The 25,164-nt window shown below is 40.5% G+C and overlaps 1 protein-coding gene across 1 annotated transcript in view; it reads left to right on the top strand.

Annotated features, from left to right (window-relative positions):
* iqgap2 (IQ motif containing GTPase activating protein 2) overlaps nucleotides 1-25,164 on the top strand; it is a 103,831-nt gene that overhangs the window by 44,497 nt on the left and 34,170 nt on the right. The window contains exons 9-25 of the mRNA XM_063018208.1: nucleotides 2,604-2,691; nucleotides 2,789-2,952; nucleotides 5,716-5,803; nucleotides 7,273-7,433; nucleotides 7,538-7,698; nucleotides 8,734-8,858; nucleotides 10,932-11,095; nucleotides 16,286-16,376; nucleotides 17,338-17,505; nucleotides 18,638-18,780; nucleotides 20,221-20,391; nucleotides 20,540-20,623; nucleotides 21,546-21,617; nucleotides 22,225-22,294; nucleotides 22,380-22,588; nucleotides 24,135-24,287; nucleotides 24,423-24,586. Coding sequence (XP_062874278.1) covers nucleotides 2,604-2,691; nucleotides 2,789-2,952; nucleotides 5,716-5,803; nucleotides 7,273-7,433; nucleotides 7,538-7,698; nucleotides 8,734-8,858; nucleotides 10,932-11,095; nucleotides 16,286-16,376; nucleotides 17,338-17,505; nucleotides 18,638-18,780; nucleotides 20,221-20,391; nucleotides 20,540-20,623; nucleotides 21,546-21,617; nucleotides 22,225-22,294; nucleotides 22,380-22,588; nucleotides 24,135-24,287; nucleotides 24,423-24,586 — 2,276 coding nt within the window. The remainder of the gene's footprint in view (nucleotides 1-2,603; nucleotides 2,692-2,788; nucleotides 2,953-5,715; nucleotides 5,804-7,272; nucleotides 7,434-7,537; nucleotides 7,699-8,733; nucleotides 8,859-10,931; nucleotides 11,096-16,285; nucleotides 16,377-17,337; nucleotides 17,506-18,637; nucleotides 18,781-20,220; nucleotides 20,392-20,539; nucleotides 20,624-21,545; nucleotides 21,618-22,224; nucleotides 22,295-22,379; nucleotides 22,589-24,134; nucleotides 24,288-24,422; nucleotides 24,587-25,164) is intronic.

Here is a 25,164-nt window from a genome sequence, read left to right as displayed (position 1 = left end):
GCTTCTCTACATATCTTTTTTAGCCTGCTTTCACTCTGTTTTTCAATGATCAGGACCCCTAAAGGACCACTACAGAGCAGGTATCATTTAGGTGGTGGATCATTCTCAGCACTGCAGTGACACTGACATGGTGGTGGTGTGTTAGTGTGTGTTGTGCTGGTATGAGTGGATCAGACACAGCAGCGCTGCTGGAGTTTTTAAATACCGTGTCCACTTACTGTCCACTCTATTAGACACTCCTACCTAGTTGGTCCACCTTGTAGATGAAAAGTCAGAGACGATCTCTCATCTATTGCTGCTGTTTGAGTTGGTCATCTTCTAGACCTTCATCAGTGGTTACAGGACGCTGCCCATGGGGCGCTTTTGGCTGGATATTTTTGGTTGGTGGACTATTCTCAGTCCAGCAGGGACAGTGAGGTGTTTAAAAACTTCAGCAGCGCTGCTGTGTCTGATCCACTCATACCAGCACAACACACTAACACACCACCACCATGTCGGTGTCACTGCAGTGCTGAGAATGATCCACCACCTAAATAATACCTGCTCTGTGGTGGTCCTGTGGGGGTCCTGACCATTGAAAAACAGCATGAAAGTGGGCTAACAAAGCATGCAGAGAAACAGATGGACTTCAGTCAGTAATTGTAGAACTACAAAGTGCTTCTATATGGTAATTGGAGCTGATAAAATAGACAGTGAGTGTAGAAACAAGGAGGTGGTTTTAATGTCATGGCTGAACGGTGTAACTTGACTGGTTACTAAAAAGCCTAGGAGGATCCATGTCACGTTGGAAACTGAAAGATGGTTTGCTCAAAGGAATAGGTCAAAAGACAACCATGATGCTATAGATGTCTTAAAGTGGTCAATTCCAAGAGCAACTTCACTGTAAAAAAGTCTTAATCCTTCATCATAAACTTCATTTTAACTTCACTTGCAGCAGTATTTTAGGGAATGTCCTTTCCTGTTTTATGAAGGCATTTGTTCACTAAAGGTTTGTTGAGATTAGTGTAAAAAAAAAAAAAAAAAAGATTGGGCCCCCTTAACAAATTGCATATATATAAATGCTGTATGCTGATTAGGGCTGTCGCGCTAACCGCAATTTTGAAATATCGCGGTATAGACCAGCCAACCGCAGGGCATGCCAAGCAACCACAACACCGCGATGTTCACGTTTTTTCTTTTTTTCTTTCTTCTCTTTTTTTTATTTTTTTCCAGGGTCTATCTTGTTTTATACGCTTACATTCGGGCGTAATAAATGTTATAATATTATAAATTCATAATGAAAATGAGCTAAGAGCGACATTTTCCTGCCAACTGTTCGCATCCGTTGCTGCTGAGTTTCAGGCTTTGTGTTTTAAAATGTAAACGATCGCAACATGAATTATAGGCAAGTTTATTAATGATTAAATTGAGTTCACACTCAATAAAATACTTGTAATTTAGACTACATTTAAACAGCCTCGGCGTACTAAAACACTTAATGACGGTTAATATGGCATTGCAGCCTGCAAATATTCTCTTGCTGGCTTGCTGGAATGATTTAAATGTATTTTTTCGTTGAATAAAAATGTATTGAAACTAATAATAACTTAAAATGTAGTATATATTGTTATGTTAATTATATCTACTAAATAGATAGTTAATAGTGGCGCGATAACCAGGCTAGATTTCCTCTGCTGTGTAAAGTCGCAACATCGGTAACGCCGGGAACATCACTACCCCACTCAGATCCTCTCTAAACCACATCAGGTGAACATGTTGGTTCTTCTAGCGCGCATGATAACGCAGGTTTAAGGTCTTACAGACTTTATTCTTTATTCTATTTTTTTTTTACCATATTTTGATTAGATGTGCATTTAAAATATTTAGCCTAAACTCTTTTTTTTTTTTCGTTTCACAGTGTATATCTAGCCTAGGCTAGAAGCTTAATTTAAAGCTTTTTTTAATAGAGAAAAGACGCGCATCCCTGCTCTGTTCTGTATTTAACAATAAACACGCATTTCATTGGTCTTAAAGCTGTCTCATCTTTGTCATTATAAAGCAATAATATACCGAATCATAGCCTAACAATAAAGCTTGTTTATATAGCTCTAAAATCCAGATCAATTAAGTAATTTTCAAAAACAAAAAAGTTGCGATATCACCGCATACCGCGATATTAAGACAGGCTGAATATCGCAAGGGGAAATTCTTTCACCGCGACAGCCCTAATGCTGATAGCTGATCAGAATGAATTAAAGGTACTCACTTAGAAGTTTCTGCGGTGTGCCTTGCACATCTACAATGGACTTCAAGTACAAATTCCTGGCTCTGTTATTTTCAATGCACAGTTCTAGTTATTTTAATATATAACTTAACGAAAATATTGTTATGTAATAATAATGTAGTGGAGGGCCCCCTGTCATGGGCCCCAGTGCACTTGCCCCCCTGGTATTTATGCCCCTGGGCAGCAAGTACTAGACCGACTTCGTATTATTCTTAATAAAAAAAAAGTAATGTCAGGGTGTCCACATACTTTAAGCAATGCAGTGTTTTTAACTCTTAGAGCAAAGTTTGCCTTTCACATTGAATGTAAATAACCTTTACATGTATATATGTGTGTCCAGCGCTCCTCCATTGCGACTGAAGAGAGAGATGTGTATGAGGAGTTACTGACCCAGCAGGAGATCCAAAACAGTTTGGACTTGGTTAACAGTGAGTGCACAGTGTTTTTATTCAAATCATCATTGCTTATGTTCAGCATAGAGTCAGAATGCATTTCTGAAGAGTTCTATGTATCATCTCTCTGCAGTATTTGCAGCTGTACAGCTGGTGGACCAAGCTATTGATGCCCAGGATGAGAAGGCACTTCTCAATGCCCTTAGACTACCTGCTCTAGGCATGCTTAGCATCTCAGAGGCCAACTCTCAGTGGTACCTGGAGCACTTTACATCTTACAGAGAGCACAAAGCTAAGGTAGGTTCACTCGGCCTGACCTTTGTCTTTACATAATTGCCTGACCACAGTTATTGAGCTGAACACTGCCATCCGTTTTCACAGCTGACTGTAACTCACCTGCCGCTTACACTACCTCTATTCTAACCAAGGAGCACTGTAGTCCATCTCTCATCCTCTTTTACAAGTGCCCAGTGACTAGCCACTTCTTTTCACCTGCCAGTGTTGTGTTTCCAACCGTGTACAGAGAGCCACTTTATGTTCCATTTGACTTGACCAGTCCAAAAGCTGTCCATACAGTGTGTGCCAGCACATTACACAGCTTTATTTCCATTTTACAACAGACTCCAAGTAAAAAAACAAGCAACAGTCAAATCTGAGCTTTCCTATTCAGAAAGGATTAGTTTTAGCTTGGCAAAATGAAAAAAGAAGACATGCTTGGGCCACACAGATCCACTGTTGACCTACTGCTAATCAATGGTCTTATGGACCACTGAATCAAAATCTTTAGTTCATCACACAGGGTTAACAACCCTACAGGCAATTCAGTTAGCAGTCGGTTAGTCAAAATGTCCAAGATGTCAAAGTGTAAAGCAGCTAAAAACACGACCGGGTAACTGAGTTTGGAAAACTCCAACCAATTCTGTGGACACAATGGAGGGTGTGTCAAAACACAGACGAGTATTTTCAAACATCTAAGACTCGCACCGTCCCACTTGAATGTTCTAGGTTTATATCCAACTATCAAGGTAGGCTGTGCTGTGTATTGTAGCTTCCATTTATTTTATCATTAAATTTATGATTGTTATTTAATCACTGGTATGAAATGTGGCACTTTTCTTTAAAATTCCATGAAATCTGTGATTTTCGAAAAGCAAGGTCCGTGAAATTAAGCACATTTTCCCATGAATTTAGTAGGACCTGAAGTTGCTTAGTAGGTGCTTTAAGTGTCATTCCTGAAAATTTCACAGTTTGCTTTCTGAGGTCTATACAGAGCTTTCACATAGTGATGCTCCTGGCTAATGAGTGCAGTCAAACTAGCTCTATTCACATGGGTGAGAAGTCACCATCTATAGTATATACAGTGTATCACAAAAGTGAGTACACCCCTCACATTTCTGCAGATATTTAAGTATATCTTTTCATGGGACAACACTGACAAAATGACACTTTGACACAATGAAAAGTAGTCTGTTTGCAGCTTATATAACAGTGTAAATTTATTCTTCCCTCAAAATAACTCAATATACAGCCATTAATGTCTAAACCACCGGCAACAAAAGTGAGTACACCCCTAAGAGACTACACCCCTAAATGTCCAAATTGAGCACTGCCTGTCATTTTCCCTCCAAAATGTCATGTGATTTGTTAGTGTTACTAGGTCTCAGGTGTGCATAGGGAGCAGGTGTGTTCAATTTAGTAGTACAGCTCTCACACTCTCTCATACTGGTCACTGAAAGTTCCAACATGGCACCTCATGGCAAAGAACTCTCTGAGGATCTTAAAAGACGAATTGTTGCGCTACATGAAGATGGCCAAGGCTACAAGAAGATTGCCAACACCCTGAAACTGAGCTGCAGCACAGTGGCCAAGATCATCCAGCGTTTTAAAAGAGCAGGGTCCACTCAGAACAGACCTCGCGTTGGTCGTCCAAAGAAGCTGAGTGCACATGCTCAGCGTCACATCCAACTGCTGTCTTTGAAAGATAGGCGCAGGAGTGCTGTCAGCATTGCTGCAGAGATTGAAAAGGTGGGGGGTCAGCCTGTCAGTGCTCAGACCATACGCCGCACACTACATCAAATTGGTCTGCATGGCTGTCACCCCAGAAGGAAGCCTCTCCTGAAGTCTCTACACAAGAAAGCCCGCAAACAGTTTGCTGAAGACATGTCAACAAAGGACATGGATTACTGGAACCATGTCCTATGGTCTGATGAGACCAAGATTAATTTGTTTGGTTCAGATGGTCTCAAGCATGTGTGGCGGCAATCAGGTGAGGAGTACAAAGATAAGTGTGTCATGCCTACAGTCAAGCATGGTGGTGGGAATGCCATGGTCTGGGGCTGCATGAGTGCAGCAGGTGTTGGGGAGTTACATTTCATTGAGGGACACATGAACTCCAATATGTACTGTGAAATACTGAAGCAGAGCATGATCCCCTCCCTCCGGAAACTGGGTCGCAGGGCAGTGTTCCAGCATGATAATGACCCCAAACACACCTCTAAGACGACCACTGCTTTATTGAAGAGGCTGAGGGTAAAGGTGATGGACTGGCCAAGCATGTCTCCAGACCTAAACCCAATAGAACATCTTTGGGGCATCCTCAAGCGGAAGGTGGAGGAGCGCAAAGTCTCGAATATCCGCCAGCTCCGTGATGTCGTCATGGAGGAGTGGAAAAGCATTCCAGTGGCAACCTGTGAAGCTCTGGTAAACTCCATGCTCAGGAGAGTTAAGGCAGTTCTGGGAAATAATGGTGGCCACACAAAATATTGACACTTCAGGAACTTTCACTAAGGGGTGTACTCACTTTTGTTGCCGGTGGTTTAGACATTAATGGCTGTATATTGAGTTATTTTGAGGGAAGAATAAATTTACACTGTTATATAAGCTGCACACAGACTACTTTTCATTGTGTCAAAGTGTCATTTTGTCAGTGTTGTCCCATGAAAAGATATACTTAAATATCTACAGAAATGTGAGGGGTGTACTCACTTTTGTGATACACTGTATACATATTCTATAGTTCTATAGTATGTAATCTATTTTAACTGATTTTTCATTTTGCAGGATGTTGGTGGTGCAGTTCAGCTGGATAGGGAGGAGATTCAGAGAGCCGTCAACACTTGCAATGACTACGCTGAGGCAGAGAGACGAAGTATGTGCGCTATTCCACTTCAAACACGTGTTATTACATCATAATAACATTTTTATTCATATTTTTATTTACATTTACATTTTCGGCATTTGGCAGACGCTCTTTTCCAGAGCGACTTACAGTAGTGCTTCCATAGTAAACATTTCATTACTCTAGTTTAAGTAGACAATAGTCCAAGAACACAAAACTGCTAAAAACTGTTAGAACCAAAGTGTTTTTTTTTTTTTTTTTCTTTCTTTTTTAAATGGAAAAGTGTGTTAGTAAGTAAGTACAAATCAGCTTAAGTGCTTAGTAAAAAGGTGGGTTTTTAATCGTTTTTTAAAGATAGCAAGAGACTCAGATGTTCGGACAGACAGAGGAAGTTCGTTCCACCATTTGGGTGCCAGTACATAGAAGAGCCTTGATGCTTGTCGTCCTCTAGTCCTGGGTGGATGATCAAGTCGAGCAAGACTAGTGGCTCGGAGGTTGCGTGGTACAGAGCGGGCTTTGATTAGACCGCGAAGGTAGCTTGGGGCTGGTCCATTTTTGGCTTTGTAGGCGAGCATCAGAGTTTTAAACTGAATGCGTGTAGCTACAGGAAGCCAGTGAAGAGAACACAGCAGTGGGGTGATGTGGCAGTGTTTAGGTTGGTTAAAAACCAGGCGAGCAGCTGCATTTTGGATGAGCTGCAAGGGTTTAGTAGTGGACATTGGAGCACCTGCCAGGAGGGAGTTGCAGTAGTCCAACCGTGAGATTACAAGTAACTGAACCAGAATCTGAGTAGCTTTCATGGATAGCAATGGACGATGTGGCCATGTTAATGATCTTGGGAAATGTTTTCGTGGCATTCTCTGGGCCCATGCATTCATGTGGAATTTGGGTACCGATTTGGGTATGAATCCATCCTTGCAGATCACGTACACCCATACATGTTGATTGTCTTCCCTGGGGTGTATGGTATATTCCAGCAAGACAATGCGACATGTCACACAGCTAGAAATGTCCAACATTGGTTGGAACAGCATGACCAAGACTTCCAAGTACCACCCTGGCCCCCTAATTCCCCAGACTTGAACCCAATTGAGCATCTGTGGGACAACCTCGATCGTGGCAACTGTGGGATGCACTGCAGTCAGCATGGCTCCAGATACCTGTGACAACCTACCAGGACCTTACTGAGTCACTCCCAGCCCGTCTAGCTGCTGTTCATGCTGCACACAGCGGTTACTCTGGATATTAGCTGGTGGTCATAATAATGTGACTCGACTATGTACAGTATAAGAGCCTAGCAAGTTTGAATACACAGTGGTGCTCAGGTGGTGCAGCCGTCTAATGCACTACCTCACCACTGCAGATACCCTGGTTTGAGACTCAGCAAGTGCCCTACAGACACATCGGATATAGTTTGTTTGTATTTCTACAATTTTATGAAAAAAAAAAAACATTCTATAAATCTTTTCAGATCTAATAATAGATCTCAATCTTTACAGAGCAGGAATCTGTTGCTTCAATCAACGCAGCCATCCGTCTTGCTATCCCAGAAAAGACAGTAGAGGAGCTTCAGAACCCTGAGGCCCAGCTGCCTCTGGTCTACCCTACTGCTGCCAACCTGTACCAGTCTGAACTCTCCAGCCTACAAAACAGCTCAAAGGTCTGTTCTCATCATTTTTCTCAAGCTTGAATTCTTAGAATACATTTATGAATTTATCCTGATTGTGACTATTATGATTGGAATGGTTTGTATCCCACAATAAGGCTGGTCTGAGCCACGAGGAGCTTTGTGTCTCTGTTGAGATGCTGTCTGCAGTAGCTGTCTTAAACGAATTGCTGGACACGAAGGATTCTGTGGCCGTCAGTGAGCAACTATCTGATTCTCCACTCGGATTCAGCAACATCGACCATGAGAATCTGCAGCGGTGGGTATAAACTGAAACCTGACAATATTCACATTTTTCTATTGTTCTCTTGAATGCCCCAATGCCATTTTCACCCTGACTTGCTGATGCCCTTCATCAAGCCTGCCTGAATCCTCTCCTTGCAGGCACCTAGTACCATTTATACCCTGTTCAGCATCCATCTTTGCATGTTTAAACCCCTTTCCCAATTCTTTGTACATACGTTTCTTTAATCTTAACATACACTTGTTGGCCACTTTGGGTTCACCAACCTTGTACATTCATTCATTGGCCATTATATGAGCTACACTGACGACTACATACTTTTACAGTTATATGCGTATACATTTACTGACTGTAGCCCATCTTTTGCTCTGTACATTTTGCCACCCTTGTAGGATCTCATCTTCCAATTTTTTTGTCCGGTAGGCCAAAAAACAGTGGGACAGTGGTAGCCTAGTGGGTAGAGATTTGGGGTAACAACCGATTGAGAGTTTGAGTCCCAGCTCTGCCATTTAGCCACTGTTGGACCCTTGAGCAAGACATCTTAACCCTCTTTGCTCCAGGGGCTCCGTACGCTTCCAAACGAGCTGGTATATGTGGAAAAAAAACGAACTTTGTACTGTACACCTGACACATAAAGCCTTTGTATTCTAGTACGAGGGATCTTTTTGGTTGGAGACGGTGAAGGTGGGAGGATTAGTAATTAGTTGTGTCTGAGAGACTGAGAGAGAGCTTATAGTCTGGTTTTAGCATCTGATTTCCACCTTTTTGGACCGCTCAAAGAAGCTTTAAGGGGAAGAAGATTTTCATGTGGTGATGATGTGAAAGCAGCGGTGCATCAGTGGCACTCAATCAAAAAAAACATTTGCTGATGGAATTAAAAAGTTGGTACGACACTGGCAAAAATTCAGGGAAGGTGACTGTAGAAAAGTGATGTAAATTGTTTTTGAAATTCTTGATTAATAAAGTTAAAAAGTTATGTATATAGTGGGATAAATATGGGGGTTTTATACATTTGAATTTAAATACTAAAAATGATATTTTTCCCAACAGGTATTCTGACACTTTAATAAAGCTCAGAGCAGAGTCTGTAGCTCAGGGACAGGAGTTTCTCACCTGGAATGATGTACAGAAGTGCATTGACACTGTGAACTTTCAGGTTCATGAAGAAAATGAAAGTAAGTGCTCACCACAGACATACAGGCATCTTAGTGATGGGCATGAGTACTTGATTAAAGTATTAGTATATTACTCAAGTAAAACTATTACATTTATTATCATATCCATTTCTTGTTGTTAAATCTGAAATGGCCTTGTACAGTCCAGAATGTAAACATAAAACAAGAAAATAAAGACTGTAAATATGTTAAAATTATGATATTTCCTGTTTGCGATAAAAAAAAAGAAAATATGAGTTTTACTGTATGTTGTATATGCAGGGAGCTTGTGTCATAATGGTAAAAGCTTTACTGCTGGAAACACATAGACAGAAGACGCATGGTGTTACTTAAACCTAGCCATTGAGGGGACACATATCAGTGCACCATTAGTTCCAATACAAGGTAGATAAATACTTAAATAGATAATTAGTTCCAATACAAGACCTAGATAAATGAAAGGGTTGCATTAGGAAGCGCATTCCACGTGAAACTATTCAGTGGTAAAACACGCTAGCACACCAGAGCCGATATCTTGACCATCTTCTAATCTCAAGTCTGTCTCTGGCAGTCTGGGCGCCTACAGAAACAGTGATCGGCTCATTTGTCAGGTTTGGATGTTGAAGGGGATTTATCATTACTGATGCTATTACAATCTTTGCTGGCTGATCGATGGTGCCTGCACAGAGAAGGGGGATAATGGGATCAGGGAGTGACTCTCCATGCCTGAGACTAAACCCCATATGAACTCGTCTTGTGCAGGTGAAAAGATAAGGGGGGGGGGGTCATGTGTTAGTCATGGCTCTCCTTGGTCAGGTGTGGAGGTTTGCAGGAGTGGAGAGGAAGTGAAATGCAATCGGGTAATTGGACAGATTGTGGGAGAAAATTGGGGAAGAAGCAAAAAATAATAATAAAACCAGTACCAAATAAAATATGTGGACAATTCATCATTGGTGGCAACACAATGGTAACCATGCTTCTGTCCCAGCTGTTTTGGAATGAACATTAAAACCACCTCCTACACTTACTGTCCATTTTATCAGCTCCACTTACCATATAGAAGCACTTTGTAGTTCTACACTTACTGACTGTTTCTCTACATACTTTTTAGCCCCCTTTCATGTTGTTCTTCAATGGTCAGGACCCCCACAGGACCACCACAGAGCAGGTATTATTTAGGTGGTGGATCATTCTCAGCAATGCAGTGACACTGATATGGTGGTGGTGTGTTAGTGTGTGTTGTGCTCATCTATTGCTGCTGTTTGAGTTGGTCAGCTGTTAGCTGGATATTTTTTAAGTTGGTGGACTATTATCAGTCCAGCAGTGACAGTGAGGTGTTTAAAAACTCCATCAGCATTGCTGTGTCTAATCCACTCATACCAGCACAACACACACGAACACACCACCACCATGTCAGTGTCACTGCAGTGCTGAGAATGATCCACCACCTAAATAATACCTGCTCTGTGGTGGTCCTGTGGGGGTCCTGACCATTGAAGAACAGCATGAAAGGGGGCTAACAAAACATGCAGAGAAACAGATGGACTACAGTCAGTAATTGTAGAGCTACAAAGTGCTTCTATATGGTAAGTGGAGCTGATAAAATAGACAGTGGGTGTAGAAACAAGGAGGTGGTTCTAATGTTACGGCTGTGTATGTGTATCATATGTGAATGTGGCATATGCATTATAAACACAGTTTAAAATAAGGAAAGGTGATGTAACACAATGGTAACCATGCTTCTGTCCCAGCTGTTTTGGAATGTTACAGGAATCAAATTGGAAATCATATTTATGTATACGTATAAATAAGAAGAATAGTTTTAAATTTTATAATTGAGGGTTGTACATTCGAGGTTTAAAGAATTGCCTAAATGATGAAATACAGAACACTCCTCTTGCGGTAAGAACAATGAGCAATAACAGTAAACAAAGGACAAGTACTACAGTATTCAGTCTTTTTACTATTGCACAGGGTTCACTGTACTTATAGTTTTATTTGCACACATATACAGTACATCTTTCCATATTTGTGTATGTTGTCCTTGCTACATTTGTAATAATGACATTAACCAAATGATGACTGTGTTTGCAGGAGTCATTGCCATTGCAGAAATTAATGAAGCCCTGAACTCAGGAGATCCAGACAAGACTCTTTCAGCTTTGCTTTTACCTACAGCCAAACTACAGGGAGTAAATCCAGCCACAGCCAAACACTACCATGATCTGCTGCTGCACACCAAAGATCTTATCTGCAAGGTACCGACATAGTAATCTAATCTGACATTCGGTAATGTTCTTTATGTGCTTGATATTGCAAGACAGGGTGTTTCCTGTCCTGGACAACAATATAAATATATCATATCAGATACATATACACTATCTGGCCAAAAAAGATGCCATATTGCATCCCAATTCACATTTTTCATATTCTTATTACTGCATTTTCTCCCTTTTTCTGTCAGTATAGCATAGCCAGTTAGTCTTTTGCTACTGGGGACTCCGACTGCGTCCGAGAGGGGGTATTTTTGCCCAACACATGCTCCCTCTGATGCGTGTTCAGTTCACCGAGCCTGTCTTATTCGCCCATACTTCAGTGGATTTGTGCGTCTGGCCAGTCTTGCGCATGGAGAGTCACACTCTGATCTCCACGTTCCTCCACTTCTGTACAGGTGCCTCAGGCTACTAACCAGGGTCCTTATTAAGTCTGGTGTTTTCCCACCCAGCAGACTAGTGGACAATTCTGTCTGCTACAGGCACTGCCAATTGGGGGCGCCCAGCCGACCAGTAGCAGAGCTGAAATTCGAACTTATTATATTTTTTATTACCACATTTTCTCCCTTTTTCTGTCAGTATAGCATTGCCAGTTAGTCTTCCGCTACTGGGGACTCCGATTGCATCCAAGGAGGGTATATTTGCCCACCACGCGCTCCCTCTGACACGTGTGCAGTCCAACGACACCATCTTCTTCGCCCATACTTCAGTGGATTTGTGCGTCTGGCCAGTCTTGCGCATGGAGAGTCACACTCTGATCTCCACGTTCCTCCACTTCTGTACAGGTGCCTCAGGCTACTAACCAGGGTCCTTATTAAGTCTGGTGTTTTCGCACCCAGCAGACTAGTGGCCAATTTTGTCTGCTGCAGGCGCTGTCAATTGTGCTTGTTAGAGGTCGCCCAGCCGACCGGTAGCAGGGCTGAAATTCGAACTTTGAGAGTTTAGAATCCCAGCACTGGTGCGCTAGTGGAATATCCTGCTGTGCCACCTAGGTGCCCACCAATCACAGCATCCTGTATTTTTATTTCTACTTATTTTTTTGTTCTTTTACAAATGGCTGATAAACAAAACATCAGTTCAAACACCAGTGTTGTTTTTTCCCTAAGCGACAAACTGCAGTCCAGCAATAACATCCTTTTCCAGTTGTTCGGCTATTTTTAATCAGGATCAGCACCCGCTGACCACTGATAGTACAGAAAAGCTCGTATTATCTGCTTTAGGCAGCGGCCGAAGTCCTCCGAGAGACGGTTGTAAGGGAGATAAAGTCCACTTTGGAATTTGAAGTCTTTGTTATGAAGTAAGCCAGGAAGGGGTCCAGGCAGCTGTGAAAGCAGCAAACACAAACAGCGCCACTAAAATAACTATAAAAGTCGTCTTGCTTGCTGGTGTAAAGTCTCACATAGTGCGCAAAGTGGATTGTGCTGCTTGGAGTAAAACACAGCAGAAAGATCACGAACACAACACTGCTGGCTTTAATATAATGCGCAAAGTCGCAGCTAGACCTGCTAAGCTGGCAGACGATAGATCCGTACGTAAACGTGATGACGGCAAAAGGAAATACGAAGCCTAGAAAAATGAGACACAGTCTGTATGGTATTAGGAGGTCGTAAGGTTCGTCCTCATAAGGCAGAACGTCGTGACATGTAGTGATTCCGTCATTAGTGAGGTAGTAGCTTTGACGGGCAAAGAGTTCAGGGGCCATGGCTGCAGCGAACACAACCCATACGGTTAGGCTCGCCCACGTTGTACAGGATTGCTTTGAAAGGCTTCTGAAGAGGAACGGATGCACCACAGCCAAGTACCGCAGCACGCTGATACACATGTGGGCGTGTATGGAGCAGTACACGTTTCCGTAAAAGCAAGCCGTCACTAGTTTGCAGGCGAGTTCTCCGAACACCCAGTTGTTGCCGTTGAACCGGTAGTGGACTTGAAGCACGAGAGAAGCCAGGAGTAAGAGGTCTGAAGCTGCCAGGCTTAAGTACAGGATGGCGCTGGATAAGGTTCTGGTTTTACGACAGAGAGAGGCCAGGATCAGGGTGTTTGTAGGAATTCCTATAACGATAGCCACCACGTAAGCTGCTGGAATGATCCTGGTGCTGAGGATGCCAGCTGTGTACGATATCACATGATCACTGGAGATGTTAAACTCTGGTAGTTCTAGGGTTATGTTGTGACTGTTTTTATGGATTGCTTTCCTTCCATTAAATGTTCTTGGATTAAATCCAGACCCTTGTACTGCTGTACTGTTGTCTGTATAAAGAATAAAAATAGAGAAGTTTGATGAGTTTAAATATTTAAAAAATTGTAATTGAACAGCTTTTGTTAAAGTACAATGTACAATTATTCTTATTAAGGTGGTATATTTTTTTCATCTATTCATTTTTCTTGAATAGTCAAAAAAATAGTGTAAATGTTTTCCAATCTATCTATCTAGATGCCAGTTAAATAAAAATAAAAGTTTATTCTTAACATTTCCCTTAAGGATTTTCATTAATAATAATAATAATAATAATAATAATAACAATAAAATAATAATAATAATAGAATAACAACATTAATAATAATAATGGAATAATAACATCAAATAATAATAATAATAATAGAATAATAACATTAATAACAATAATAGAATAATAACATCAATTATAATAGTAATAATAATGACAGTTATAATAATAATAATAATGGAAATAATAAGAGTAATAACATTAATAATAATAATAGTAATAATATGAATAATAACATTAATAATAATAATAGTAATAATAACATTCATAATAATAATAATTAGTGATAACAGTATAATAACATTAATAATAATAATAATAATAATATTAATAATAATAATTACAATGATAATATAATAATATTATTATTAATAATCATAACAATAATAATAATTACAATGATTATAGAATAATAACATTAATAGTAATAATAATAATAATAATAATTACAATAATAGAATAATAACTTTAATAATAATAATAATTACAATGATAATAGAATAATAACATTAATAATAATAATAATAATAGTAATAACATTAATAATAATAATAATAGTAATAGTAGTAATATTAATAATAATTACAATGATAATAGAAATAATATCATTACTACTACTACTAATAATAATAATAGTAAGAATAAGTAGAAGAGCTTGAATACGAATAGTAATAAAAATAATAGTAATAGTAATAATCTTTATTATTATACATGACACTTAAACAAAATACCCAAAAGAGTATAAAATTAACTTAAAAGGTAAAGTTTAATAGGAATGTGCTAAAACAATCAATATTAAAATAGATTATAATATAAAATGGTGGTTTAGTGAGAAGATTAAGGTTAAGTTTTTAACCTGGATTTAAAACATTCCACATTTGGACCACATCTAAGATCTTTTGGCAGTTTGTTCCAGTTGAATGCTCCAGATTTTTTTTCTTGACTTTATAAAGCCTTTTTCATAGTTGACGTTGTAATCAAATAGTTGCACCACTTGATAGATTAACTGTACTGTTAAATAACATGCTATATTGGCACTTTGAGATTTGTACACAAATGTAAAGTGCGTTACAAATTAAATGTATTATTATTATATAATACAGTAAATGTGCACTTGGACACAAAGACACATGTCTTTATTCCAGCTTTTTTACATTAGTACTCGACATCAAGTTACTTCACTGCTAGCACCTCCCATTTTTAAAGATCTTTAGACAAATCAACTTTAATTTTATGTACTTACCGTTGACGTGAACTTGGCTTGAGTCTGCAATAAGAGCACACAGGAGAACCATAAGCAGTCTCCACATTTTTGATTCTCCTTGTTGTTGTTTTTCTCTCTTTTCTTCTCACCCAGCAATCACAATTGGTTTTACACTGTACACTTGAATGCTTTGTCTTCTTTCCTGGTCACATTTCTGGTTAGAAACACCATATTTTCTTTAAATAAAATGATTTTAAGGGATTGGAGTGACCGTACTTCCAGTTGAGGTTTTCTGTTATCTGAGGAATATACAGCTGTGTGCTGGTTTCCTGTTCAGGCTTGTTGGACGCTGGTTTCATAATTAGTCAGTCTTTTTTCTGCACATGTCAGGAAATGGTGCTGAGCAGTGGGGGGAGGTTACAAGTGACTGTTTACCATGAAATAATAACACACTACATTACTTCTGTATTATGTGTAAATAAAACCATGATAGTCAAAGAGCCTTAGTTTCTGTTTTGTCATTTAGTTAGAATTAGTCATTTCCCATTTTTGGAACCATTTAGGACTAGACTGAAATATTTCGCACCACTCACTAATGTAAATGATGACGCAGCCAATTACATGCTGTTTCCTTGTACAGCTTATGCTATCACTGTCATAGAATGCTGTCCCTATAATAATCGTAGTTATCTTTATCATTAGGAAAGCGTATAACCTTTTTCCCTCTTTTTCTTCGATGCCCCCCCCCCAATTTTCTACCCTAATCTTGTCATATCCAATTACCCTGATTGCGTTATGCTTCACCTCTACCGATAAAGCTCTCCACTGCTGACTGAGGAGATTCGCAACTGACACATGCCCCCTCCGACACGTGCGCAGTAGCCGACTGCATCTTTTCATCTGCACGAGGCGAGTTCATATGCAGACCAGCCTTGTGCACGGAGAGCCACACCCTGATCAGCATTAATTCCCAACTCTGCGCAGCCAGCAGAGGTCATTATGAGTTAAACTCACCCTAAACAACAGCCCAGTCGGATGGCAGAGCCGAGATTCGATACAATGCATTCGAGATCTCAGCTCTGGTGTGCTAGTGTATTTTACTGCTGCTGGCCTGCATAAAGCGATGGGTCATTAGTCAAAAAAATGGGTTGCAGAAAAAAATTATATTAATTACTAATAATAATAAATAATTTTAACAGACACAGAAACACAAAATGAACTTGCACTTTTGTCGCCATCTTGTGGAGGCTTTGTGTCAGTTCTTGTAAGCCACAGTGGGACCAGATTTTACAGAGAAAGTGTCAATGTAAATGTAATTACCTACAATAAAAATATTCCACAATATTATCCCTTCAAATCTCATCAGTACTGATCTGTGGATACTTCAGCAGTGCTGCTGATTGTGTATACATGTATTATTGTGTAAATACTTCTACTTAATGTTGTGTTTTTGTGTCCACACAGAGATCAGGAGATGAATCTGCTGTCCTGTGGCTGGATCAGATCCAAGAGGCAATTTATTCTGCCAATGAAGACCAGGAGGATTCTCATAAAAGTATGACCATATATCAAATAAATTTGTTTTATCTGGTAAATTGATGCTTCGTTGATTAGATATTTATTTTTTATTTTATTAGGATTTTAACGTCAACCTCACTTGCATGTATTTAGGGGCCGGACCACTTCACATGGGAATTGAACCCAGGACTTTAGCCATTATTGACTTTAGCTTTAGCCGCACCCATTGGTAACAGGCATACACAATCACTTTTATAAAATAAATGATGCTCTTCTAACAGTTTGGGGAAGGTGATTTTCTGCAGAGCCTGTTTGTAACACAAGACACGGTTTGCTATGTACGAACATATGTAGGAACTTCAGGAACCTACACAGGGCCCAGACCTTAACCCTGATCCCATTCACTACAACGCACAAAGAATTTAATCACGGAGACACCTCAATAATAATTATTTGTAAAACTAATGTAATGAATGAATTTTATAATGCAGTTTTTTAAAAATCGGTTACTCTAAATCACACTGGAAGAAGCTCAATTGATCACAACACTTTCAATGGGTTTTTTGGGAGCTGTCCGGGTCCTTTCTATCTGGTGTTTGCATGTTCTCCCTGTGTCTGCGTGGGTTTTCCCTGGGAACTCCGGTTTCCTCCTACAGTCCAAAGACGAGCAAGTGAGGTGAATTGAAGATACAAAATTGTCCATGTTTGACATTAAACTTGAACTGTCTTGAGTCTTGTGTAACCAGTAACTACCTGCCCTGTCATTAATGCAACCAAAGTGTGTAAAAAAAATGATGTTAAAATCCTAATAAATGAATAAAGCAGTAGGTTTTTCGTGTCAAAAAGGGTGCAACTCTATGAATCTCTGTGTTACAGCTGCATGTATGAATATTACCAGGGCTTTGGGGTGTAAACTGGGCTTATTGCTACTCACCAATTTATATTAATTCAAAAATCATCTACATACCTGACACTGACTGTACTGTGTGTTATTTCAGTGGCCGAGGCGGTGGCGGATATTAACCGAGCAGTAGCAGCAGGAGATGAGGAGGAAACTCTGGCTGCCCTGCAGAGTCCATGTGCAGCACTCAGAGGGGTGCTGGCTGAATGTGCGAACGTATATCAGACTGAATTAGGTCAGCTGCAAACTCAACACACACAGCAAGGTAACCAGACTTTTCATCCATCTGAATTTAATTGTCATAATGAGCAACATCTCAGAGTTTTTACCACTGGGTTTAGTATAAATATTCTTGGCATTTATGTGATCACCCAAGCAGGTGACTACTTGACACAGAAGAGCGTAGTTATACAAAGGGAATTTGATTGGGACAATTGCACTGTGGCGTTTGTGTCACAGTGATAACATGTTACATTACAGCATTACAACCAACGGAAGGACAGTTTAAACTTGATGAAATGACCAATGAGGAATTAGGAAGCCATACCTGACAGCTGACAGCTGCTAATAAAAATTTATCGACATAGGCCTACGTCAAGACGTTGGGATTATCTGCACTGCTACACAGCTAGACATAGCTATTAAATAATACTCCATATCGCTGTCCACCGACCCTCTCTTATTTTCCCATACTTCACTGATTTCGTGCATGAGGCCAGTCTCGCACATGGAGAGTCAAGCACTGATCTCTACAGTACATTCGTCCACTACTGTACAGGCGCCTCAGGCTACTAACCAGGGTCCTTACACATCGTCGAAGACCCAACTGCCTTTTATTCTTGTCTTTACCCACCCCGCAGACTTTAAGTGGCTATTTTGTCTACTGCAGGCACTACTAGGGGGTGCCTAGTCGACCGATAGCAGAGCTAAGACTTCAGAGACTTGAGAATCCCAGTGCTTGGAGTGCTAGCGTAATATCCCGCTGTGTCACCTGTATTACTTGTAATAATTTTCTCAGTAATTGTACACATACTCTCATACTGTTTTTTTCGTTGCTCATGTATTAGGAGCCACCACAGTGGATCATTATGGATCGCATACATGATTTGGCACGGTTTTTATACTGGATGCCCTTCCTGACGCAACTCCAATGGTTAGGTTGTTCAGCAACCCCCACCCCTTCTTCCTAGACATAGTCAATCATGTCTGTGTAGACACCCGGCCAACCAATATGAAGATTTGAACCCCAGATCTAGTAGTAGTAAAAGTTTTAGCTCTGCACCAACCGAGCGGCCATTCTCATAGTAATTCCAATAAGCAACAAATTCCTGCTGTTCCATATGTGTGTAAAAACAGTTCTTCTGCTTCTGCTAACTGTTCTCTTATCTCTTTGATAGGTAACAATGGTAGTTTTTGGGTGAAGCACAGAATCAAGGACAAATACGACTATTTCTACAATGTGGAAACCAAAGAGGGAATGTGGATGGAACCTGAGGATTTTGTGCATGACAGTACACAGCTCACAAGAGAAGAGATTCAGGTGGGTCACTTTCAGATCAGTGTCATTTCTTCACATGTACTGCATAGGAGTGTTTTAGTGCTGCATGATCAATAAAGTAGTCATGATTATAATCCCAAACAAAAATATCGTACAGTTGTATAGCCCAGAACCCTGGGTTGAGCCAAAAAAAAAATGGGTTGCAGAGAAAAATAATAATAATAATTAAAAAAAACTTCTACTTGACCGTGCCCTTGTGGAGGCTTCATGTTACATCTTGTAAACCACAGTGGGACCAGATTGTACAGAGCATAACAGGGAGAGTAATATGCATTGTTTGTTTTGCCTGGGATGAGCAAAAAATGGACAAAATGTGGGTTACTTGAAGAACCCTGATCTAGCCAGTGTAGCAGCTACAGAAACGAGCCTCTCGTTTTCATTTAACATTTTAATTGTGGGGGTGGCTCAGTGGGTAGCACTGTCGCTTCACAGCAAAAAGGTCCTGGGTTTGATTCCCAGGTGAAGCGGTCTGGGTCCTTTCTGTGTAGAGTTTGCATGTTCTCCCCGTGCGTGTGCATTTCACATGCAGTCAGGTTAATTGGAAATACTAAAAATTGCCCAAGGTGTGAGTGTGTGTGTTTGTCCTGTAATGGACTGGCGACCTGTCTGTGGTGTTTATTACCATTTGCACCCACTGCAACCCTGAATAGGATAACATGGTGGTACAACAGACAATGAATGAATAAATGAATTAAATGAATGAATTATTATAAAATAAGACTCGTCTTTATTCACAACAGTAAATGCAAACACAGTTGACCTAATAAAGAGAAATACACTTACATACACACAGAAGGCGGCACGGTGGCTAAGTGGGTAGCACTGTCGCCTCACAGCAAGAAGGTCCTGGGTTCGATCCCCAGGTGGGGCGGTCCGGATCATTTCTGTGTGGAGTTTGCATGTTCTCCCCGAGTCCGCGTGGGTTTCCTCCGGGAAATTGCAGTCCAAAGACGTGCAATTGGGGTGAATTGGAGACAATAAATTGTCCATGACTGCGTTTGATATAACCTTGTGAACTGATGAATCTTGTGTAATGAATAACTACCGTTCCTGTCATGAATGTAACCAAAGTGTAAAACATGACGTTAAAATCCTAATAAACAAACAAACTTACACACAGTAGTCATCCATGAGTTAGTATAGTGATTATGAATGTTATTGAATAACGGGCTAACCGATAACCAACTAAGAACGGTTCAGTTAATGTTGTTGGGTAATGTGAAACCCATCCTCGCACCCTGAGTGTTTATGTGCTTAGAAAAAGGGCTGGGGTTCTAGTCTAATGATTACACAATAAAATCACAGTGTCAGTATGAAGTCTGACTGGATGTTTTACTCTGCGTATGTTGATCTGTGTGTAACATTATTATTATTAATATTCTAATTATTGTTTACCTTTTTAATGGTATCTTTGCTATTTAGAGTGTTGTGAGCAGGATTACAGCAGAGTACAGCCGGGAACAGCTGTGGATGGCCAATGAGCTACTCGTCATAAAGCTGCAGGCTCAGATCCGTGGATATCTGGTCAGGCAAGCTTACAATGAAAGATTGGAGTATTTTAGGAGAAATGAGCCAAGTGTAGTTAGACTCCAGGTAAATCTGAATTTTTATACTTTTTTTTATTTATTATACGTTGATCACTTGCATTTTAAAGTAATAGACCTGCTTAATCCATAACTAGGAATGCACATATACTGTATGAATGTAATTATTGTTTAAATTTTTTTTTTGACATGTACAGGCATCGTGGAAGGGCTACAAACAAAAGAAAGTCTACAGAGACAGACTACATACATTACAAAACAACGTACAGAATATCGTCAAGGTAAATAATGATAAACGTTCTTTTAAACCATATGTACACTGATCAGCCATAACATTAAAACCACCTACTTGTTTTTACACTCACTGTCCATTTTATCAGCTCCACTTACCATATAGAAGTACTTTGTAGTTCTACAATTACTGACTGTAGTCCATCTGTTTCTCTGCATGTTTTGTTAGCCCACTTTGTGTTCTTCAATGGTCAGGACTCTCCCAGGACCACTACAGAGCAGGTATTATTTGGGTGGTGGATCATTCTCAGCACTGCAGTGACACTGACATGGTGGTGGTGTGTTAGTGTGTTGTGCTGGTATGAGGGGATCAGACACAGCAGCACTGCTGGAGTTTTTAAACACCTCGCTGTCACTGCTGGACTGAGAATAGTCCACCAACCAAATATATCCAGCCAACAGCACCCGATGGGCAGCGTCCTGTGACCACTGATGAAGGTATAGAAGATGATCAACTCAAACAGCAGCAATAGATGAGCGATTGTCTCTGACTTTACATCTACAAGGTGGACCAACTAGGTAGGAATGTCTAAGTAAGTGGACACGGTATTTAAAAACTCCAGCAGTGGTGCTGTGTCTGATCCACTCATACCAGCACAACATACACTAACACCCCACCACCATGTCAGTGTCACTGCAGTGCTGAGAATGATCCACCACCTAAATAATACCTGCTCTGTAGTGGTCCTGATCATTGAAGAACCGCATGAAAGGGAACTAACAAAGCATGCAGAGAAACAGATGGACTACAGTCAGTAATTGTAGAACTACAAAGTGCTTCTATATGGTAAGTGAAGCTGATAAAATGAACAGTGAGTGTAGAAACAAGGAGGTGGTATTAATTATTACTGCTTTTTCTTGTTTTCTTGTGCACATTATTATATTAACATGTTTTATTCGTTTGCAAATCAGTTACAGTCTTTCGTGAAAATGTGGAGAACCAGGCAAGCTTACAGGAAGAGACTGCAGTATTTTAAAGACCATGTGAGTTACCAGCTGTTTCTATACTGATGGGGAATGAAAATGCTCTGTTTGACATAAATTCTCCGTTTGACAGTTAGATTTTCCAATCCTACATTTACCTACACTATATGTAGTACAGAGGCACTTAAGTGGTGCAACAGTCTTTTATGCTAGCCCACAACATTGAAATCCGGGTTTAAACCCCAGTAGTTCTATCAGTCGGCTGTGTTTGTACACAGACATGATTGGCTAGGTTTGAGACTGTGCAGCATGTGCAGCACGGACAGCAGCTAGACGGACTGGGAGTGACTCAGTAAGGTCCTGGTAGGTTGTCACAGGTATCTGGAGCCATGCTGACTGCAGTGCATCCCACAGTGAACTTGTTTGTGACGTCACGTGTTTGGCGAATTTCTGTTCGTAATGCGAAATTTGTTCGTACCTTAAGTTGAAAAAGATCGCTCGTAACCCGAAATGTTCGTATGGTAAATAGTTCATAACTCAAGGTTCTACTGTATTGAACAATTAAGTCCTTTATAATCCTGTGATAAAACTCTGCTTGCAATAAATGTATTGCTCTGCCTATATACTAACAGTATAACATAGTAAATGTTCCACTTTGTGTCTACAGGAAAAAGAGATTATAACGATTCAGGCTTTTCTGAAAGCAAACAAAGCCAGAGATGATTACAAAACCCTCAGTGAGTAAAGTCATGTAATATCTACTCCTGTACTTGCTGTTGTTTGTTGGAAAATTAATACGATGACTGTTTATGTGTGCTGTAGCGGGTGCTCAGGACCCTCCACTCTCGGTGGTGCGTAAGTTCGCTCATCTCCTGGAACAGAGCAACCTCGACCTGCAGGAAGAGCTGGACGTGACACGGCTCAGAGAGGAAGTGGTAACTAAGATTCGTGACAATCAGCAAATGGAGAAAGACTTGAACCTGATGGACATTAAGATCGGCCTGTTGGTTAAGAATAGAATTACTCTTCAGGTATGGAAAAATGAAGAAGTTAGTAAATGTGTATTAAAGTAAATTGCTTTATTTATTTTCATCATCTTCACTTTTTTAGCACTTTTGTTTATTAGGAGGGAAATAATGGACGTATTTAAAATCGTAATGCTGGAAACTGATTTCCAACCAATACAGTGAAGAAACTTTATTTGCATTTACCATTGAAAAGAAAGAAGTAGGCTGGGCGCACCTTCTAGAGAGAGAACGAGGCGCAATCCCCACACACCCGCAAGACAGGAAATAGAACCTATTTGCAGATATTTAATTAAAGTAGAATAATACTGTGGCTAAAAGCTGTGAACCAAAAAGGGGGACAGTTGCATATATGAAGTGGTCAAAATATTAGAAAAAAAGTAATAAAGACACGAACACACCTGCAACCCGCAATGGAGAAAAGGGACAGAACAGGGACAGCGCAGAAATGAGAGCTGGATGTTGCAATATGACAAGCTACCTTAGTCATGCGCGACAAACTAACTTTGATAGGGAACTTTAACACAACAAGCCAGTTGGGGCATAACAAGAGCAGTACGTCCACACTACCGACTGGTCCAGCCTGCGCCCAGTTTGGCTCCATCTGTAGGGACCGCTTTCGTTATTCTGCCTGTGGGGTCACTCACTCATCCAGGGTGGCTCCGACCATGACCATGAACTCCCTAAAAAGATACAGAATGGCCGCTCAGGTGGCGCAGTGGTAAAAAGACACGCTGCAACCAGAGCTGGATTCTGAGTACCTCGTTCCGAATCCAGCTCTGCCTCACCGGTTCGAGGCTGAGTGGCTGTATGAGCAACGATTGGCCGGTTGCTCAGTTGGGGGGTGGGACAAAGAACCGGATGTGGGTCTCTCTCTGTCTGAATGCGATTACGATCTCTACCGGCGCCTGCACAGAGATGAGGAAGAGTGCCCTTAGGGTGTGTCTCTCTGCATGTATTGCTAGGTGGCACCAAACTCATCAATGTGCGGGTGGCAAAAATGCATCCGGCTGCTGCCCATGTTTCGGAGGGGATATGGGTTAGCTTCGATCTCCTCGGTCAGGGCAGGGTTCGGCATAGACAGAGAGCAAGCACGATGCAAATGAACAATTGGATGCGCTAAAAAGGGGGAATTTTTTTTTTTTTTTAAGTAGCAAAAGCAGTGATAAATAGAAAACCTTGAAGTCATGACGCAAATTAACGCTCATGAGATGCTGTTGTCTGTCAATCAAGATCATGCACAACTTGACCTCGTACCCCAACTGCCGGCCAACCTAGGCAGAGCAGAGGGTACAAGACACTGGTGATTGTCAATCCTGCTGTGTCTTTGTGTCCCCAGCTTATAGTCAAACTGGTCTGCACAGAGGAACACTACTCTAACATGAATCAGCTCTCAAACGGCTGCTACCATGTTCCATTATGAAACTGTTATGAGAGTGTTTACCTTATGATTAAACAATATTTATTGGTGTTTTTATGTGCATTATCTTCCATAAGTCAGCCATTTTTATTATAGTTGTTCTACCCATTTCTTTGTACATAATTCCAACAGGACGTGGTGTCACTGAGTAAAAAGATGAAAACCAAAAAGAACAAAATGACGGGAGAGGATCTGATCGTAGTAGACAAACAGGGCATCAAAGGCCTGAGCAAAGAGAAGAGAGGCAGACTGGAGGCATACCAGCACCTCTTCTACCTTTTACAGGTGAACTTTCTACACCAAGCTTTATTACAGCAAGCTAATAATTCTGGAGTCATTAAATGTCACACATCACTTTGTAATCTTGTAATATTGTGTACATTTCAATATTTTATTATTATTTTTCTCTTGTTCAAACAGACAAATCCATCATATTTGGCCAAGCTCATTTTCCAGATGCCTCAGAACAAGTCCACTAAGTTTATGGACACTGTGATCTTTACACTGTATAACTACGCTTCCAACCAGCGTGAGGAGTACCTGCTTCTCAAACTGTTTGAATCTGCTCTCAAAGAAGAGATAAAGTAAGAGAATACATCTTCAAATAATAAATGTTTTCACAATGCAAGCTTTTTTCCAAACCCAAAATGTGGTTGTAATTTGACCAAAGAACCACTTTTAGCAGAAATGACTAAAATAAAACAAACTTTTAAAATTAATTTTATATTTGCATTTTTTTTTGGTTTTTTACCCGGTCTGGTCGTATCCTTTTTCTCAGTTGTAACGTTTCAGCATCAGTAAATTTTCCACAAGAGCAATTTTGCTCTCATGCTTTATTGAATTATTATTTAATTATATTATTGTAATATTATTCATTCGATTATTCATTTTCTTATCTGCTTATTCAATTAGGGTTTGGGGGGGGGGGGGGGGGTGCTGGAGCCTATCCCAGCTTTTCAATGGGAGCAAGGCACACAGTCGGGACGCCAGTCCATCGCGGGGCAGACCCACATACACACCCATTCACCTATAGGGCAATTTAGTGTCTCCTATTAACCTGAATGCAAGTTTTTGGACTGTGGGAGGAAACCGGAGCTCCCGGAGGAAACCCACGGAAAACCTGGGGATCCCCGCCTGGGGATCGAACCCAGGACCTTCTTGC

Source organism: Trichomycterus rosablanca, chromosome 21, assembly GCF_030014385.1.
Source record: "Trichomycterus rosablanca isolate fTriRos1 chromosome 21, fTriRos1.hap1, whole genome shotgun sequence".
NCBI classification, from domain to species: Eukaryota; Metazoa; Chordata; class Actinopteri; order Siluriformes; family Trichomycteridae; genus Trichomycterus; species Trichomycterus rosablanca.
Note: the sequence above shows the minus strand (reverse complement) of the source record. Positions and strands in the feature narration are given on the sequence as shown.